The sequence below is a fragment of the Drosophila serrata genome, unplaced genomic scaffold (genome assembly GCF_035046125.1).
Source record: "Drosophila serrata isolate PLE 108 unplaced genomic scaffold, ASM3504612v1 contig_23, whole genome shotgun sequence".
Lineage (NCBI taxonomy): Eukaryota > Metazoa > Arthropoda > Insecta > Diptera > Drosophilidae > Drosophila > Drosophila serrata.
The window spans coordinates 1,627,099-1,646,370 of NW_028256921.1; the positions used below are offsets into that span (position 1 = coordinate 1,627,099).

The 19,272-nt window shown below is 37.4% G+C and overlaps 1 protein-coding gene across 3 annotated transcripts in view; it reads right to left on the reverse strand.

Annotated features, from left to right (window-relative positions):
- Positions 1 to 15,520, reverse strand: part of IP3K2 (Inositol 1,4,5-triphosphate kinase 2) — a 30,980-nt gene extending 15,460 nt beyond the window's left edge. The window contains exon 1 of one of the 3 annotated variants that reach the window (XM_020950598.2): positions 12,672 to 15,520. In XM_020950598.2, coding sequence (XP_020806257.2) covers positions 12,672 to 14,411 — 1,740 coding nt within the window. In that variant the 5' untranslated portion in view covers positions 14,412 to 15,520. Of the gene's footprint in view, positions 1 to 2,705; positions 3,032 to 12,671 lie in introns of those variants that run through there. The other 2 variants (XM_020950602.2, XM_086830500.1) reach the window with 2 other exon arrangements.
- Between the last annotated feature and the right edge of the window lie 3,752 nt (positions 15,521 to 19,272).

Consider the following 19,272-nt stretch of genomic DNA (forward strand, 5'->3'; position numbering starts at 1 on the left):
ATAAAAGTTAAATAATAGATCCAAAAGATACTTTTGCAGAGCCCGACAGCCGGACATCGGACACTGGACACTGGACACTGGACCCGTGGACTGCAACTCCAACTCCAATTGCAGCTTCGACCAGTTGCTCGGACCGCCAGTTGTTGTTGTTAGCCAAATGATTTATAAGCGGCTCTGGTATTTGTTGCCGGCCCGAAGTGCCTTTTGCCCGTTGTTATACCCTCGCTGGCAAAGGAGCTATCCACAATTTGGTTAGTACAATTTAATGGCCAAGAAAGAGGCTCGGAGGAAGGCAGAAAGACCACGAAAGTGCTAATATAGTTAGTATCTAACTATCTTTTAATGTGGAAATATAATTCTTTAAAAGAAAATAATTTATTTTAACAATATCCACCCTTAACCACTCAATTAATTAATATTTTAAAGGTACAAGGTCTGGAAGAATATTTATATTCTTGGTTTGAGAATGAATCAATATCTTCACTGAACTTTAATTGAAAAATATATTGCTTAGTTTTATAATAATTTATATTAAAGGAATACACTCTTAACTCTTCAATTGTTTATTATTTAAGAGGTCTAAGTTAGAGGAGAAATTAATCCCTTTGGTTTAAATATATTCCTTCAATGTATCTACAATATATTTACTTAAATGTATTCATATCTTTTTATCTACATATCTTTTAAGAAAGTATCTGCAATATATCTACAAGAACCTCAACGAATTTTAATTATATATATTTTACTAATATAGTTCAGTTCAACTATTTAATTATTGAATAATAAAATATTCAACGTCCAAGGTCGGGAAGATAATAATTCCATTGGTTGAAATATATATCTTTAATCTACGTTTTAAATTGAATCTTGAATTTGAATTCTTTCAATGGCATATTTTCTTAATAGAAACTCTGTTTGCTTGTTTCAATTTTTATTTATTTAACTAATTAAAATATTTAATAAATTTCTGATTCTTTTCTTAAAAAAGAGCAACTTCTATTCGTGTTGAGTTCACCTGAAAGTTAGCTCTCTCTTTCGATTTTCCCGCCACCCAACCAACTCACCGCGTTGGCTTCGCTTTAGTTTTCCAGCTTTTCCGCTTTGCTTGTGTGTGTGGTGGTGTGTGTGTGTTGTGTGTGTGCTGTGTGTGTGCTGTGTTGTATTGCTTAAGCCAACTGTCTTGTACTTTTATGGGCGCTCGTCTTATCAATAATTTATGTCAGATTATACCGTTATGTCACAATAAATTAAAGTTGGCAACTTATTTTCCAGACTCCGCACAACTCCACCACACACACCACACACACACACACCGTCTGTCTGTCCGTTTGTCTATTGGTTTTGTGCGGCGATTTTGTATTTGGCTTTTAAATTTTTTTATTATGGCCAAATCTGTCAGTTTAGTGGCACATTTGGAAAAGTGCTTAATAAAAAAAATATATATATGAAGGAATAAATAAAGAAAACCGAATGAAGGTACCCTTAACTTCAGCTCCTCTCTTAAAATTTACACTTGAGTAAAAATTATATAAATTATATATTATACATTTAATTATAAATTACATTAAAGCCTAAAAGTTTTCAATTAAAAATAATATGTATACCAAGGTTTTATAATATTTTCCCAGGGAATATATACAAATTAGTTATTCATAGTATAAGTCTGAAGTTTTCTACTATTTTTAATTGAAAATGAAAAGAATTGGTTATTGATAATAGTTACCTAAGGCTTTACACCATTTTTTGTTGAAAAATATAGGAATTAATTAAAGATAATATTAGCCTAAAGTTAAGTACAATATTTAGTTAAAATATAATAGAATTTGTTATTGGAATTTGCTAATAATAGAAACCTAGAGCAGGGGCTGCATGTTGTTAACACAAGACCCTAGTATTTTAGAAGTTTAAGTATAATTTTCACAGAACTTTCCTTAATTAATTAATGAATTTCCTTAATTTTTCTCAGTGCCTTTTTTTTTTGCAATCCAGTTGCGATCGGCGGGACATCTTTGGCCATATATTTCCCAGTTGGCGTGCGGTGGCAAATTTCACTGTCACGCCTCGTTTTCAATTAACTTGTTGGCGGCGGGCAGCCGCAGCTCCATAAATCCCATAAATCAAATGAGTCCCCAGTTAGTGCACCCGTTTCGATCTCAGTATTTCCCCCTCTTGAAGCCCCTAGCCCCCTTTGGCCATAGCTACGCCTATGGCTATGACTTTGTGGCCACTTTGATTTATGAAGATCGCTTCATTTGGCTGCTGGCTTTGGCATGTCAAAGTTTATCGATGTCTGATTAATGCCGGTGCTTTGTCGGTGCCTGCCAGCCAGGCTTCACTGTGCACACAAAGAAAACACAAAAAAATTGCAGAGCATTCATTGGAAAATAAACAATGAAATAAGAGAAACCAAAATCTAAATCAAAAATAAAATATAGAGTGCTTTAAGATAGGGATTTCTCTTAGACTTGAGGGAGGTTATTTGCTTGATATCACTTGGGAATATATAAGTACTATCTAATTTCTTTGAGTGCCTTAAAGTGCAGCTGCTGCCATTGCAGACAGCAACTGCAACTGCAACTGCAACTGCTTTTTATGGTAGTTGCATGTCTGCTAAAGCTGTGTCCAGTGTCCAGTGGCTATAGCCCCTAGGGTCATCTGGCAGATGAAGAAACCCAACAGAAATATAACAAGAAAATCACACTCACTGCTTTTGCCTCAAGTTGCACGACACGAGTAAATAAGTAAATGCAAAACCACCAAACAAAAATTGTGTTCGCGTCGGATTGCAGTATGGTATCCGGTGGCGGTGGCGGTGGCTATGGTATCGATATGGGTACGGGTATCGAAACGTATCGAATCGAATCGAATCGAATCGGATCGGATCGGATCGAATGGAAGCGGATCGGCCCGCCTGCTTGTTGACTTTGGAACGGCACTCGGGCAACTGAGGCACCGATGTCGATGTGACCGCGAGCAAAGCTCCCCAAGCGAACGAAGCATTCGAACGAAGTTGAAAAACCGAACCGAAGTGATCGCTGAATCGCTAAATCGGTGGATCGGTGGATCGGTGGATCGGTGGTGGCCAGACGATCGCATTTCTCATTTCTGGCGGGGATTCAGTCACTGGAAGCAAACGCCAAACTCTCACTAATCCTGGGTACACCACCACACATAACCAGCTGCAAATCCAAGTCCAAGTAACGACAACATGATGGAATAATGATGCTGATTGAAAACCAGGCACAAGACCCTTTTTCACAGCTTCTGCAATGCACTCAGAGAACACTTTTGCTGAAAATTTAAACATAAATTTATCTCATAAAAAGTATAATTGTATACCCTTTACAGGGTATTTTAATTTCAGTCAGAAGCAAAAAACTTAGTGAAGGAATCATATCCGACCCTTTATATCATATATATTCTTGAACAGCATAAACATGCGAATCTTTCTAGCCATCTCCGGGAGGAAAAAAAATTTTTCAATTTTTTGAAAATTTTATAAGGGGTTACATCGGTAAAATTTTCAAAAATCAACAAAAATTGTAATTTTTTATAATTATAAATAAAGTATGTAGATTTGTTAACCTGATAAAAACTAACATAGCAACGGTTTCCGAATTGAAATTAATGCATTTTTGACTGAGTTATGAGTTTTTGAAATTTTGATTTTATCATAAAAATTGTCATATAAAATATAAATAAATATTGATTCAAAGAATGCGAATATTTTTAGCTTAGTTATAATCGATTTCCGATTCGATCCTTAAATTCTATTGCAAACTGCAAGGGTATATAAGCTTTATATTTTATTTCAGAGATTTTTAATTCGAATAATTACGTATACGTAATATGTAGTCAGCAATTTATAGTCAGAAGCTTCTAATGCTGTGAAGGAGTCATTTCCGACCCCATAAATCATATATATTCGTGATCAGGATTAACAGGCGAATCTTTCTAGGTATAAAGGAACGAAAAAAAAATTTTGTAAATTGATTCAAAATTTTATAAGGGGTTACATCGTTAAAATGTCCAAAAATTGGCAAAAATTTGAATAATTTTGAAATTTTAAATTGAGTATGCAGATTTATTAACATCGTATAAACTAGCATAAAACTGCTTTCCGAATTAAAATTAATGCTTTTTTAGCTGAGTTGTGAGCTTTTTAAAACTTTAATTTATTGAAAAAATTGTCATATAAAAATATATTCATAAAATGCGAATATTTCAAGCTTAGTTATTATCGATTTCCAATTTAAACCCATAATTCAATTGCAAACTGCAAAGGTATATAAACTTTCGCTTGCCTAAGTTAGTTTCCTTTTCTCTTAATTAATGTAAGGTACATATTCCTTTTAATATTAGAAATATCTAGTTTGTTACAGAAATCACAATAGTTTTTAATTTATTTTATTAGTCTAAAGTCTCCTATAAAATTTAACAGATGCCTATATTTTTACAGCATCTCATGTGATTCTAAATCTTTAAATTATTTCTATATCATCCCTAATTAAAGATATATTCTACAAAAAAAGAAGTATCAACAGATGTTATTTCTATAACCTTTTCTACCTTCTTAAATGAAAATCTCTCTTATTATTTATATAATTTTCTAAATGATTTCTTTTGCTGTGTATAAAACCGTAGTAGATTCAAGCCTCCTTAAACCAAAAGTCGTCTCCTTGTCGCCGATCCTCCGACATGGGGACTAATTGCGTCGGCAAATTGCCGCTGGCATTTGATTTGCATAATGCAAATTTTACCGGCAGCTTTAATCGGTAGCTCGGGGCTCCATCATCATCATCATCATCATCATCATCATCCCCGTTCCGCCCTGGAAATATCTGGTTGCCCTCGAACCCGGCTTTATGACGAGATCTGTGGCGGCTGTCACAATATTTGTATATTTTGTATGCTATTAATTGACCACTTGACGCCCGCCCCCCGATTGCCACGCCCCCAATTGGACTATACTAAGTGTTTTATGGAGTCACTGTGATGGCTCAGAGCGATAAGGAGGGAGCTAGGCAGCTTGCAGCTTGCAGCTGGATATGGATGTGGATGTGGAGACGGAGTCCCAAACCCAAACCCAAACGCAATCCGCAATTCAAGATCGAGACCTATTCCGAGACTCATAACCGAGTGGAAAGGCCGCAAAAGATGAAAAGATACATACGGAATAAGGCAGGAAATTGGAATGGGAATGGAAATGGATATGGGAATGGGAATCTGAGTCTTGTTATGAAAAATTAAGTGTGATTTTTGCTATCTGAGTTACTTTGAACTAATCCAAAAGCCACAATCTTTTGTATATAAATTCAATTACAAAATAAATTTACATTGTAGGATGATTAATATAATTACGTAATGTAAATGAATCTGATAATTTCATATATTTTCATACATACATTTTATATAGGTATAGCTAAAATAAAAGAACAAATAATATTCAATCATTTTTAAGTGAAATGAGAAACTAAATTTTGTAGAATAGAAAGTGTTTTGTATATTTTTAAATAGTTAAGAATCCTTTAATTGTATAAATTAAATAATATTTCCATAATTCTTTATTCGCCAATTTTAATTTGAAAGAAATTGTTAAGAGGGTTTTTTTCTGGAAAGTCTGGAATATTCAAGAAATTGTATGAATATATATTATATATCTAAATAATAATAAAGGAATATAATTATAAATATTCAAGAAATTGTATAAAGATATTTTATATATCTAATTAATAATAAAAGAAAATAATTACAAATTCCTGTTTTTATATATTCCTAAAATTATAAATTCCTATTCAAAGAATTCTCTTTTAAAGTAAAAGACTACCACTATTTTTTGAGCTTAAATTAAATGAAATTATCTATTCATTTTCAATATTCGTAAAGTGTAGTTTACAGCCCCTTCCTTCTCCCTATTTGATCAAATAGAAACCTATCCAATTTCTTTATCTGCTCTTCGGTTATCTCCCTCGGGGCCATCTAATATTAGAAAGCGATATCTATTGCCTTTAACAAGTGCTCTTGCTTTGTGTTCTTTTTATACCCTTTTGCAGGGTATTCTCATTTCAATCAGAAGTTTGTAACAATGTGAAGGAATCATTTTCGACCCTATAAATTATATATATTCTTGATCAGTATCGACAGGAGAATCTTTCTGGCTATCTTCGGGGGGAAAAAAAAAATTTTTCAATTTTTTGAAAATTTTATAAGGGGTTACATCGTTAAAATTCTCAAAATTTGGCAAAAATTTGAATTTATTATAATTTTAAATTGAGTAAGCAGATTTATTAATCTGATTAAAACTAACATAGGAACGGTTTCCGAATTGAAATTAATGCATTTTTTGATGAGATATGAGATTTTTAAACTTTGATTTTATCATAAAAAATTTCATATAAAAATATCAATAAATATTAATCTGATTAAAACTAATCTGATTAAAACTAACATAGGAACGATTTCCGAATTGAAATTAATGGATTTTTGGATGAGATATGAGATTTTTAAACTTTGATTTTATCATAAAAAATATCATATAAAAATAGCAATAAATATTGATTCAAATAATGCAAATATTTGAAGTAGTTATAATAAATTTCCGATTTGATCTTTTAATACAATTGCAAGCTGCAAAGGTATATAAACATCGGCTTTCCTAGAAATATTTTTCCTTCTTGTTATTTTTTCTTATCTACAATTGTCATAACAAACTGGTATTTCGGGGAGAGTCTTCAGAGTTGAGGCCTTACTGTACTGACAATACTATGACGATATTGGCCAATTTGTATGTTTTTTTTTATTGCCATGGTAATTCACTGAAATGGAATGACATGGAAAAGTTTCGAGCATCTATTTTTGGCTCCACAAAATAAAAAAGTTATAGTGAATATCATGAGATATATGTAAGTGATATGATGTGTTGGGGTTTTATTATTTACTATTCCTGATTATATACAAATTCTTCAAAGAAATCTAGAATATATTTATTATTATTATCAAAGTATATGGCAAACTCTACCAGATCGTTTGCCTTTGCTGCAACTGCCCTTAACTGGAAACGAATAATGCAAACAATTTTCGTTTTGTTTTCCGTCTAATCGTAAAACCAGGAAATTCTGGTTATAGCCACATCGCTTTGGTACTTTTGAATGCAGAAACCGAAACCCTGGCTGGCCAGTGTACACAGTGCTCATCCCACGTGTTGCATGTGGCAAGTTGCATGTTGCATGTTGCTGGTGGCGCGTGTGTCGCTTGGCGGAGACATGCAACAGCTACAACTACATAACCTTTAAGGCCATCTGCAGCGGCCGGGGGAACTACTGCCTGCACTTACAGGAATGACAAATATGCTGGCACGCAAGCTGCCAGTGCACTGAGAGAAAAAAAACTATAAAGAAAATGGTAAAAAGAAAATTCTGTACAAAACTTACTATACATCTCCAAAAAATCGAAAGTTATTATGGAGAGGGTTTCAATTAATGCAATCATACTTTTAGTATTACTTTTCTGCCACACTTTTGGACATCCTTTAAATTTCTTTATTTATCTTTACTTGAAGGGACCTAAAAAATGATTAATAAACTTAAAATTATATATGAAAATATTACCCAAACTTATTCAGAATCACTGTCAAATTTTTCAAAGAAATATCTCAGTATTGTTTTCTGTGTACTTAACCACGGGATCTCCGGAGATCGACGGCTCGGATTCAATTCAGTGGAAATTGCAAACGCGAAACAAACAAAACCAGCCATGGAATCGGTGAACCAACAGAAAGTATAAAAAAAAAAAATATATATATATATATATATATATATGTATATATAAAAATAAAATAAAATAAAATAAAATAAGATACCCAAACCCAAACAACAACCACTTCGACAAGAGCAAATGACGCAAATTGCGAACAACCGAGATACGACTCCAAAGGGCCTTCGGCTTGAGATTGGAAGTTGGATTGGAAGTGAAGCCTGGAAGCTGGAAGCTTGGAGAGTTGGGGAAATGAGAAGCTGTGGAGCTGGAAGCTGGAAGAGCCAAGGAGCTCATACCGCTTCTTGAATTAGCAGCACTGGGAAACTTAGTTTGGGCCAAGATACCCTTGATAACAAATCAAATAATAATGATATAATAATAATAAAAGATCATTAATAAAATATGATATTTTTTTAACAATCTAAAGTTTAAATACTTAGATAATTGCACAATTTGTTTTAAGATAAGTATTTGATAATATTATTATCTACTCAGATGCATGCGACAATCCATTTGTGGCGTCATTTCACCAGCATCGATCACTCAATGCCATAATTGACTTAAATTACCGATTATTTCGATAGGCGACAGCGACACTAAAATTTAGTAGATAAAGAAACCGATATATGATGACATCAGTTGGGGTTTTATAAAACTGATAGGTTAACTAGATATTTCTAGTATGTAGAAATACTATTCACTTTTGGATCATAAAGATTTAAAAATATCAATGCTTTCAATAGCAAGATTTATAAAGTGTAGCAGATAAGTAAGCGTAGTTTATAAATTCTATATTCTTCCTATAAATTAAATTTGATACCATTTACCACAATCGAACAGTGCCGAGCTTGTCTAGGGTAACCCAAGCTGGTCTTTAATTCCTATGAGTATTTTATTTGTGGCTTTTGAGTGGCAATGCGAATGCAAGTAGGAAGGGAAAACTTGTGGCAATAAAATTTTCTTGCGACGATCTTCGCTTGCTGACGTCAACGGAAGTGTTCGCTTTCAGGAAGGTCAACAGATTGTCCCAAGAAGTGCTCCCAGTTAAGCAGCTAAATCGATTTCTCACACAATTAGTGGGCGTCATAATACCCAATCCCAATCCCAATCCCAATCCCATACCCATAACCATTTCGATTTCAATTCCTCCGACGAATCCCCCTGAATGCCAGTCGGCGTTGCGATGTGTTGATTAGATATGACGCTGGGAATGGGTCTGGAAATGGAACTGCGCATGGAACTGGCACTGGGACGGGCTGATCGGACTGTGACGGATGTGCACGACCCACGGAGGCCATAAAGGCTATTAAAAAGAACAAAAAAACAATAGTATTTATATGTGTGTCTATAAAAAATAGCACCACACGTTTCAATCATAATGGTAAATGCTGTCGGAAGGCAGGAAAAGATCAGCTATGCTTTTGCAATGGCAAGTGATATCGATAGCTATGGAAAACACTAGATCCCCAGAGATCTTACTACCCAAAATGAGTAGAAAAATGTACAAGGAAACCAAGGAAATTGTATTTTCCGCTTCGTAAATAAAACTGAGTTCATAGTGCAGTCAAAAACGTAAATCTTATCTATTTTAAAAATTAATTTCAAGTACCATAAATATTATATTATTTATATAAAAGTAAATGTACCCCCATTTCTGTATGAATCATGTTTATATTGACATCATTACGTATTTAATTCTATTTGCACATGTGAAGACAATAACTTGTTGGGCTTGTATTGAGCAAAGTAAATAAATAAATAAATAAAAAACGGCCCAATTGTAATTTGTATATATCTTTTTAAATTTATTCATGCTCCAATCTGCGTCATATTTCCTGTTTATTATGGTATAATTTGTATCAATATCTTTTAGGTCATAAAAAACCATAGAAGATATTCAAGAGCATCTGTGGCTGTGACTTGAATCTTCTGCCCTCGCTCTGAGCTGAGCTGAGCTGATATTATTAATGATCATGACTCGGACTGGGATCGTAAACAAAGGCCCTCCAGTGACGTCAAATGGCGATTTGTCGGCGACTTTGGGGCACCCACATACACTACACACACACTACACACACACTACACACACACAACAACAAAACGACCGACGACGACGGCACTGGGGGCTTTATCTGAAAGCAAGCAAAAAGGCAGTCTCTAACTATTCCTATGAAGCCCACGCCGCAGTGTCCGGACTGTGGAGTGCCCACCAAAATGTATAAAACAATAACAGCCAAGCAGCAGATCCCACAGAGGGAGAGAGAGTCATGGAACCCAGTTCCCAGTTCCCAGTTCCCAGTTCCCAGTATCCAATCCCAGTACCGAAATGGAATGCAAAGAACAACTAAACACAAGCTCCTCTCAGCGCTCCCTTGTCGCCGTAATGACAACCATGATAAGGCCCGGTGACAGGCCGGGTGAGTAGGATACCAGGAAACGGGGGTCCCGAGAATGTCAAACACACTGGAGAGGCGATATCGGGGCGAAAATTTACAAACATCCAACGGATCCAACGGATCCAACAGATGCCAGTGTTCCGAGAGATGGGAGCATCATCATGTGGGACTCTGGGCGAGATAATGATATATAGTCAAGGTAGATAATTCCCTGACTTGTTATGACTGGGGGAAGCAGCTTTAAAAAATAAACTCTTCTTTGAAAAATAATAATATTTAATTAGAAAATAAAGAAATTTGGTAAAGGTAAAGTTAATCCAGGGTTTTCTAGTTAATTCTAGGGTTCTTAAAACTCTTGAAAATGTATCAAAGAATAAAACTTTTAAGGCACCACTTTAGTCTACAGTATTAAAAAAAACATTCAAAATCAAAGCTAAATTTGTTTAATTTGTAGCTTAATTTTTGACAAATTTTTAAAGAGTTTTAAAAACACTAATGATTTCTATAATACACCCATATTAAACCTCACTGCAAATTAAACTTCATAGGTTCCTAGCAAAAACTTTAGTAGTTTTCAACTTTAAATATATTTCTAGTTATTTTTAGAGCCCATAAAAGTTTAAAATATTATTAAGATATAAATATACCAGACTTTCCAGATATATATTAAAAATGCCAGTATTATTTATAGTAAATAATCCTAAGAATAGCTTCCTTTTAAAGTATAATACAAAACACTTGTTCCACAGCGATTTCAATAGCTTTTAAAGAAAATAAACCCCAAATTTCCAACTAAAAATCCCCAAAATAAACTTAAAACTTGAGATAGAATTAAGAGCTAAAATAGATCTCAAGAAAACTACAATTTCACTGGAATACAAAACCATTCCATTTGAGATATGAGAGCTACAATGCTGACATGTAAGGCGTAATTAAATGTGAAATATTGTATGTGGCTATGTGACTATGTTTATCATGAGCAGAAGGTTTCGCCATCTGAGACTGTTTGTCAACAGAGCTCTGGGGTTCTGGTAAACACGATTTCCCGTGATATATATAAATGTATATATACTTGTGGAGTAATCCCCTCGAGAACATGCTCGGAGATGGTAATGGGAACGGTGACGTATACGTAATATCACTCATACGCCAAGTAAGAGGTAAACGTTATACAATAGACTTGGTTTTTGGATTGGGATAATCATAGATATATATATGTATATATATTTAGCACACGCTGCCCTCGTGAACTGAGTAAGAAGAGTAAAGGCATCGGGGATACCTCTGATTATTACTTTTGCTGTATGTACGGGCATATATAGTACCATATAGCCAGAGATAAACCCCGCTTGATAAGCGCATAACATTATTAACCAAACACAGACACAACAGCCCACAGATAAAGGTTCATATCTCTTGCATGTATGTATAAATATATATATGGTATATAAAGGGGGACATATCCAGGGGGATTGCTTTATTATTATCATCATCATGGTTAGGTGTTATCATAACTCCGAATATTCGGTTTCTAATACTTTTATTTGCTTTACAGACTTGACTTGTTTTTTTTGTTTGGCCTTGCTGCTCTACAAAAAAGATGTCATCATGGTTTAATATATATATATAAAGTTATAGTAAATATGTGCGGGCTTAATATGTACATAATATATTTATCTATATAATACACAGTATACAGTATAAACTAAGATAAGCTGTGCCAGTTCTTGATAAAAAAAAAAAAATAACTGGAGCCCAAGTTTTTCCTGCTCGTTTTTTAGTTTATTTTTTTATCAATAGGCACCCCCTAATTTTCAACAACATCGTCCATATCGTTTCCATTCACGCGAAACACACAAAAAAAATAATAATAATAACAACAGCAAAAGGGAACAAAAACAAAGACTTCTCCGCGCAGGCAGAACCTCATTTTTGTGATAAGATAAAAATCAAATTAATTAACAGCCTTTTAAGCTAACACACACACTCACACACACACTCTTAGTACACACGCACATACACGCTGGGAAAAAACGTCAGCCAAAGTTGGCAAATAATAAAATGGAAAATCTTAAAGTAAAGACCTCAAAATATGATCTCTGTCTGTTGATTTGAATATATAAAGGCCTAAAATCCACCTTTAAAACAAGATGGAGTTGACTTTTAATTAAGATAATGTTTGCTATTACTCTTCAGATCTTTCAATTATATAGAAACTCTTCTCTGATGATATAATTTTGCCTTGCTGTGACTTTCCTAATGTAATTTTTAGCTTGTTTAAAAAAAAATCTATAGCTTTTATATCAACTAAGCTGGCTCTTTTTTTCCTGTGTGTATATAAGCACCAATTTGCACCGAAAAAAAAAAATGTTTAGGGTAAAATATGAAATGTCCTTGTCGGATAAGGATCACCTGCTACTCCTCCTCTCCTCTTGCTTTTCTTTTTTTTTTGTTTTTGTTTGTTTGTGTTTAGTCTAGTTTGAGATTTCCCTGGTTTGTGACGTCATCGCGGGCGCCTACCTTCTTGGAGCGTTCCCTCAACTGGCGGTCGCCCAGCTGCGTGGCCGCCAAAAGTTCACTGAGCTGACGCTCTCGCTCCCGTTCACGTTCCCGTTCCCGCTCCCGATTGCGATCCCCCCGCTCGTACTCCTCCTGCTCCTGCTCCTGCTCCTGCTCCAGCTGCAGCTCCAGTTCCTCCTCCTCCTCCTCCTCGTCATCATCATCCTCCTCCTCGCCACTGAGGCTGCTGCTCTGGGTGCTGCTCTTCCTGGCCAAAGCCACGCGTACACCATTCACAATGCACTCGCCCCCATCCAGGGCGGATATGGTGGAGCCGCAGTAGTACAAGTTGCTGCAACTGCTCGCGGCACTGACATCCGACTGGCCTTCGTCCTTGGCGCATCCGGGCGACATTCCGCCCGCTCCCGATCCCGTACCGCCCGATCCATGGCCATGGCCGTGTCCCGCTTCCAGGGAGCAGCGACGTTGACAACGCGCCCGCTGCAGGCGAAAGTACTCCATCTCCTCCATGCTGATGCCGCAGGCAGTGATATCATCCGAGTAATCGCTGACCACCACCGACGGTGTGCGGACATAGCGCACGCCCAGGGGGAAGCCACTGCTGCCCAGTTCGCTGTAGGAGCTCTGGGTGGATTCGCGTCGTGATCCCGGCGCGGCAACCACTCGCTCCTCCAGCAGCACCTTGGTGGGCACACTGATGCCACCAATGGCGGCACCAACTGCGGCCGTACTGCCGGTGGGCGAAGTGAGCGGCGAATCTGGCAATGCGGTGGGCTCAGCCAGCGGCAGGAGGGCCGGTCGTAGCGGTAAATCTGTCACGGTCAGCGTCATCCTTCGCTGTGGCGGCATACTGGGCGGACACACATCCATGCTGGCATCATCCACCTCCAGGCCGAGGGCAGAATCACTACTGGCACAGCGTGTAACCTTGAGCTTTCGCTGGCGAGGCGATAGCTTGCCGGAGGAACTGGTGGTCACATCCTCGCCATCGCTGCTATAGGGGCTCAGGCCGCTTCCGGTTACATTGTAGCCCTCATCCGAGTTGGAGGCAATGCCTCCCTGAGCAGATTTCGGTTCGCTTAGCATCTGTTGCTGCTGCTGCTGCTGCTGCTGCTGCTGCTCCTGTTGCTGCTGCTGCTGTTGCTGCTGTTGGACAATCATGGCTTGGTAGTGATCAATCAACTGTTGCACCGGCTTCCTGGCCTCCGTTCTGGCACTGATATGTCGGTAACTCTTAGCTGGTTCCTGCTGGATATCCGCTCTTTCTGGCTGCTTGGTGCCAAAAAAGGCCGCCTTCAGTTGTGCCTTGCGAAGGGCCAAATTGCCGGAGAGCTTTTCACATGGATTATCACCAGTTGTTGTTGTTGGCGCTATCGGCTCCGATATCGATATGGGTTGGCGAATTAATATGGAGGTAGAGGGTAACGGTAACGCTATCGTCTCGTCTATTCCAGTTTCCAGGGACGGCCTTGTGGGTGCTATAGCTCCAATCTGCTTCGCTGCTCTCTGATAACTGAAAGCCGCTGCCTCTGCCGCCGGCCATTTATTTTCAATTTTAACCGTTGTCGCTGCCCGCACCAGCGCCAGCGGCGTTTCTGTCTCGGTCTCTGTCTCTGTCGCTGTCGCTGTCGCAGCGGACGTCGCTGTCGTTATCTTTGGCATGACATCGAATTGGAAAGCGGGGGCGGCAGACGTTCGCGAAACTAACGGTTCCGTTCCCGGAGCTTCGCACGCACTCATCTCACATGGGATGTGGTCTGGTTACAAGGAGTGTGAAAGAGTATGGAAATTGGAATGTAATGGAATGTACATACGATGGGATACGGGAATGGCTGCAAATGTGATAATGGAAAGCGAATTGTGCCTGATCGTGGAAGGGGGGGTGGGATATGTTTAAGTGTTACGGATGGTATGGCTGGATATGGTTATGGATATGGATATGAAAACGCCGGCAAACATTCTACGTCCGCACTTTCCGAATGGCACCTGTGCGCTGCCGTCGTTGAACTGAAATCGCTTTCTGCGGCTCTGCAGCTCTGCCCGTTTCGTTGGAGAGACACGGCCGGGGGGGGGGGGGAGGCGGAGAGTGGGAGGAGCAGACGGTGACGGGGGAGGTGGGTGGAGGGAGGAGCACAGCCAGAGCCAGAGCAGCTGTTGCGGGCGTACACTGTTGATAGTTTTTTTATTTTTTCTTTTTTAAGTTGGTTGCGCCGTTTTCGTAATTTACAGGCGCTGCTGTTGCTACTGTAGCGGTAGCTGCGGGGTAATTGTTGTTGCTGCTGCTGCTGCTGTTGTTGTGATCTTGAAACGTTGACGCAATGTGCAATGATCCCGCACGTACACACGCACACAGACGCGGTCAACCGCCATTTACACGTAAGTGCTCCAATTGCTGCCCGTATGCTCGTATTTTTTAAACTGAGCGCGTAATTGTAAATTGCATTTGAGCACAGAACTTACACACACACACACACACACACACATAGAAGAGGTGGCAAAGCAGACGCACGCACGCACACCAGCACACACAGTGACAGACTGACAGGCGATGCATGATGCAAAGTGCACACAGCCACACACACACACCGATTGACGCACAATGGGACATCTGAGTAATTTATTATTAAAAAAAATGGGGGAGAGCAACTATTTTTAGCTCTAGATTCACACCTCAGCTATGCCCATTAAAAAGAAAATTAACTACACTGTCTAACTGGGAAAAAAGCTTGTGAAATAAATTTAGAATTAATATTCCCAAAAAAAAGTAACACTAAATTTAAAAACAAACATTCCCGCCAGCTCTTTAATCAACAACTACTTATTAAATGACCAAGTACTTATCGCACTCAAGCAATCTGACGTCAAAAGCTGATTGTACCAACAGAAATTACAATGCAATTAAATAAATGTTTACGACTTACATTATATGTACTTATTTTTACGATAAGTAATTAATTTGTATACCGAGAGGGTATAACATTTTTTTTAAAAGCCTACAAATAATTTAAGAATTTATTGTAATTAGCATTTAAGTCTTTCAAAATATATATAGTAGAAAGGAATTATATAAAATTCTACTTATATATCGTCTCTTTAGATAATACTGTCTTTTTTTAGTTTACCATTAAACGCAACTGCCCCAACGACCCATTCATTGACATACCCATATCGATGTATTATCTAGACGGGTTCTGGTATGCCCGGAATCTATGATAGCACGTGATTCATGAGTTGCGAAATCCCCGTAATCGCTCCACGGTGCCCGACAGTCGCACGATGCTAATAGTGATTGGATGATGATTATTATAATGATGCTGACAATGACGATGATGGTGACCACGGTGCGGCATCGCACTTTGTCCAACGCCACGGGGCCATGACGTCAGTGGAGGCGGTGAACAACGCAGACGCAACAGCTCCCCAGCTTTGAGCATCGAGACAGTCGGATGGAGCAGACGGACATGGGTGGGAGGGGGGTAGGACAGGGGTGGGCTACCAGCCGGAGTAGACAAGGGCGCGGTGTGATTACTCAACTCCGAGACCAGGCCCCGGTACCGCTGTCCCCCACGTCGTATGCGTTATATGTATAAATAACAAGGGGCAATTAAAAAGTGCGATTTTTTATTGTTTTATGTGATTTTTTTCATTTTCATTCTGTCCGTTGGCTTTTTTGTTTCTTGTTTTTTGTTGTATATGTACATAAGTATATATGTTTTTTGTGTTGACTGACTGGCAAGACGCACGGACGCTAGTCACTGACGCTGCTGACGTTGATTGGGCGTCCATCCATCCGCCAGAATGACGTGGTACCAGCTTAAAGTAAGCCCACCCCCCGGCCATGCCGCCCCCTCCCCCTGGGGTAGTTGTGAAATCAAAACCACTTTAGGTTTACACACCTGCGATCGAGATCGATATACGACCAAGTTTCGCGCTCAGGCAATTACGTCAATGCATTTGACGAAACGGAGAAGTCCGATTAAACAGAAACAAAAATAGGCAAAAAAATACAGAGAGATAGAGAGAACAGAAAAAAAATCTTAAAAAATTAAATAGTGAAGGATATGGCCAGTTGCATTCGCGCACTCGCACACTCTTTCCCCCCCGCTCCACCGGCGGCAGCTTCGGTTAACGCTTCTGCCCCAGTGACCGAAATCGGCGTTGAAGCTTTGAAAAGCTCTACACAAACTCACTCAGACAGCAGCCCAGTCTTTTTTCCGGCAAATCAAGCGTTTTTAGACCGTTCTGACGTTTTCTTAACTGATTTAAGACAAAAGGTATTTAGCCTTGCAGGGTATTATTATTTCAGTCAGAAGCTTGTAACGCTAGAAGGATCATTTCCGACCCTATAAATCATATATATTCTTGATCAGCATTAACAGGGGAATCTTTCTAGCCATCTCCGATAGAGAAAACAATTTGTTCAATTTTTTCCAAATTTTATAAGGGGTTACATCGTTAAAATGTTCAAAAATCGACAACAACTTTAATTTTTTATAATTTTAAATAAAGTATGCAGATTTGTTAACCTGATAAAAACGAACATAGGAACGCTTTCCGAATTGAAATTGATGCTTTTTTGGCTGAGTTATGAGTTTTTGAAATTGTGATTTTATCATAAAAATTTTTATATAAAATATAAATAAATATTGATTCAAAGAATGCGAATATTTTTAGCTTAGTTATAATCGATTTCCGATTCGATCCTTTAATTCAATTGCAAACTGCAAGGGTATATAAGCTTTATATTTTATTTCAGAAATTTTTATTTCGAATAATTACGTATACGTAATATATAGTCAGCAATTTATAGTCAGAAGCTTCTAATGCTGTGAAGGAGTCATTTCCAACCCTATAAATCATATATATTCTTGATCAGGATTAACAGGCGAATCTTTCTAGCTATCTCCGTCAGAATTTTTTTTTTTAAATTTTTTCCATATTTTATATGAGGTTGATTGTCAAAAATTGGTGAAAATTAATATATTTTTTTTTATTTTAAATTGAGTATGCAGATTTGTTAACCTATTAAAAAATAGCAATGAACAATTTTTCGAATTGAAATTCATGCATTTTTGGCTTAGTTATGAGTTTTTTAAAATTTGGATTTGTCGAGAAAATTGTTATATAAAAATGTTGATAATTATGAATTCAAAGAATGAGAATATTATTATGATCGATTTACGATTCAATACTATAATTTAATTGCAAAATGCAAGGGTATATAAGCTTTGACGTGCCGAAGTTAGCTTCTTTTCTGTTTTATATTTTATTTCAGGCATTTTTAGCAAGAATAATTACGTATACGTAATATATAGTCAGCAATTTATAGTGAAGGAGTCATTTCCGACCCTATAAATCATATATATTCTTGATCAGCATCAACAGGCGAATTTTTCTACGTATAAAAGGAAGAACAATTTTTTTTTGTCAGTTTCTTCCAAATTTTATAAGGGTTTACATTGTTAAAATTTTTTAAAATGGGCAAAAAATGGAAACCTTTTTAAATTGTAAATTTAGTATGCAGATTTATTAACCTTAAAAAAACTATCATAAGACATCTTTCCGAAATACAATTAATTCGTTTTTGGCTGAGTTGTGAGTTTTTTAGATTTTGATTTGTCGAAAAAAATGTTCATATAAAAATATCCACAAACATCGATTAACAAAATGGGAATATTATAAGCCTACTTACAACCGATTTCCTATTCGATCCTATAATTAATTTGCAAACTGCAAGGGTATATAAACTTCGGTATTCCTTCCTTTTTGTAAGATTATGTATGTATAAAGCTTTGTAGAGACTCTTTGAACAAAGAATATTTAGTTTAATTTATCAGAAATTCTTCCTTCTCTGCTTTACAAAAGGTGTAAAATCACAAGCAAGACCATTAAAAAATTGTCCCCAATATTACTCATTCGGCACGTAGGCCATTGAACATATTACAAAACACAAAAGGCAACATGACGTATGAGTTATATGGCCCGAAAGCGGAAGACGGAAAACGGAATTAAAAGGCTAGAGAAAGTTATAAGTGCACTTTTGGAAGGTCTCTAACCTTAAAAATATGCTATATTATAAGTATCTGATATTATGATGATTATTTACCACAAGTAAATGCATTTATGGTAATTAAAACAACAAAATAAAATTATAATAACACAATACAAGACTCTGGGATTTTGTCATTATTTATTTCACGCTGAATTTATCTATTTGCAGCTTTAGCTTTTTTTCTCGCCAAAAACAAAGCTTGCCAGCACTGTCGTTTAAGTCAAGCTTACACACAACAAGAGCTAGAGTGAGTGATGGAGGGGTGGGGTAGAGCGAAGAGTGAAGAAAAGGTGCTGGCCCAGCCATAAACTTTGCACATTTTGCTTTTGAGCTATCCATTTTTTTTTATATGGCCATAATCGTACACACACACACGCACACACGCACATACACACAGAACATTTGGTTTTCCGAAAATGGTCAAAACGGGCCGATTGACGTGCGCATTCGCACACGCGTGAATTGTGTGCCGTTTTACTGTTCTTTCGATCGTTCTATGGCCATCTCATTCACTCCAACAGCCTGACATTGATTTGCCATCGCGTTCGC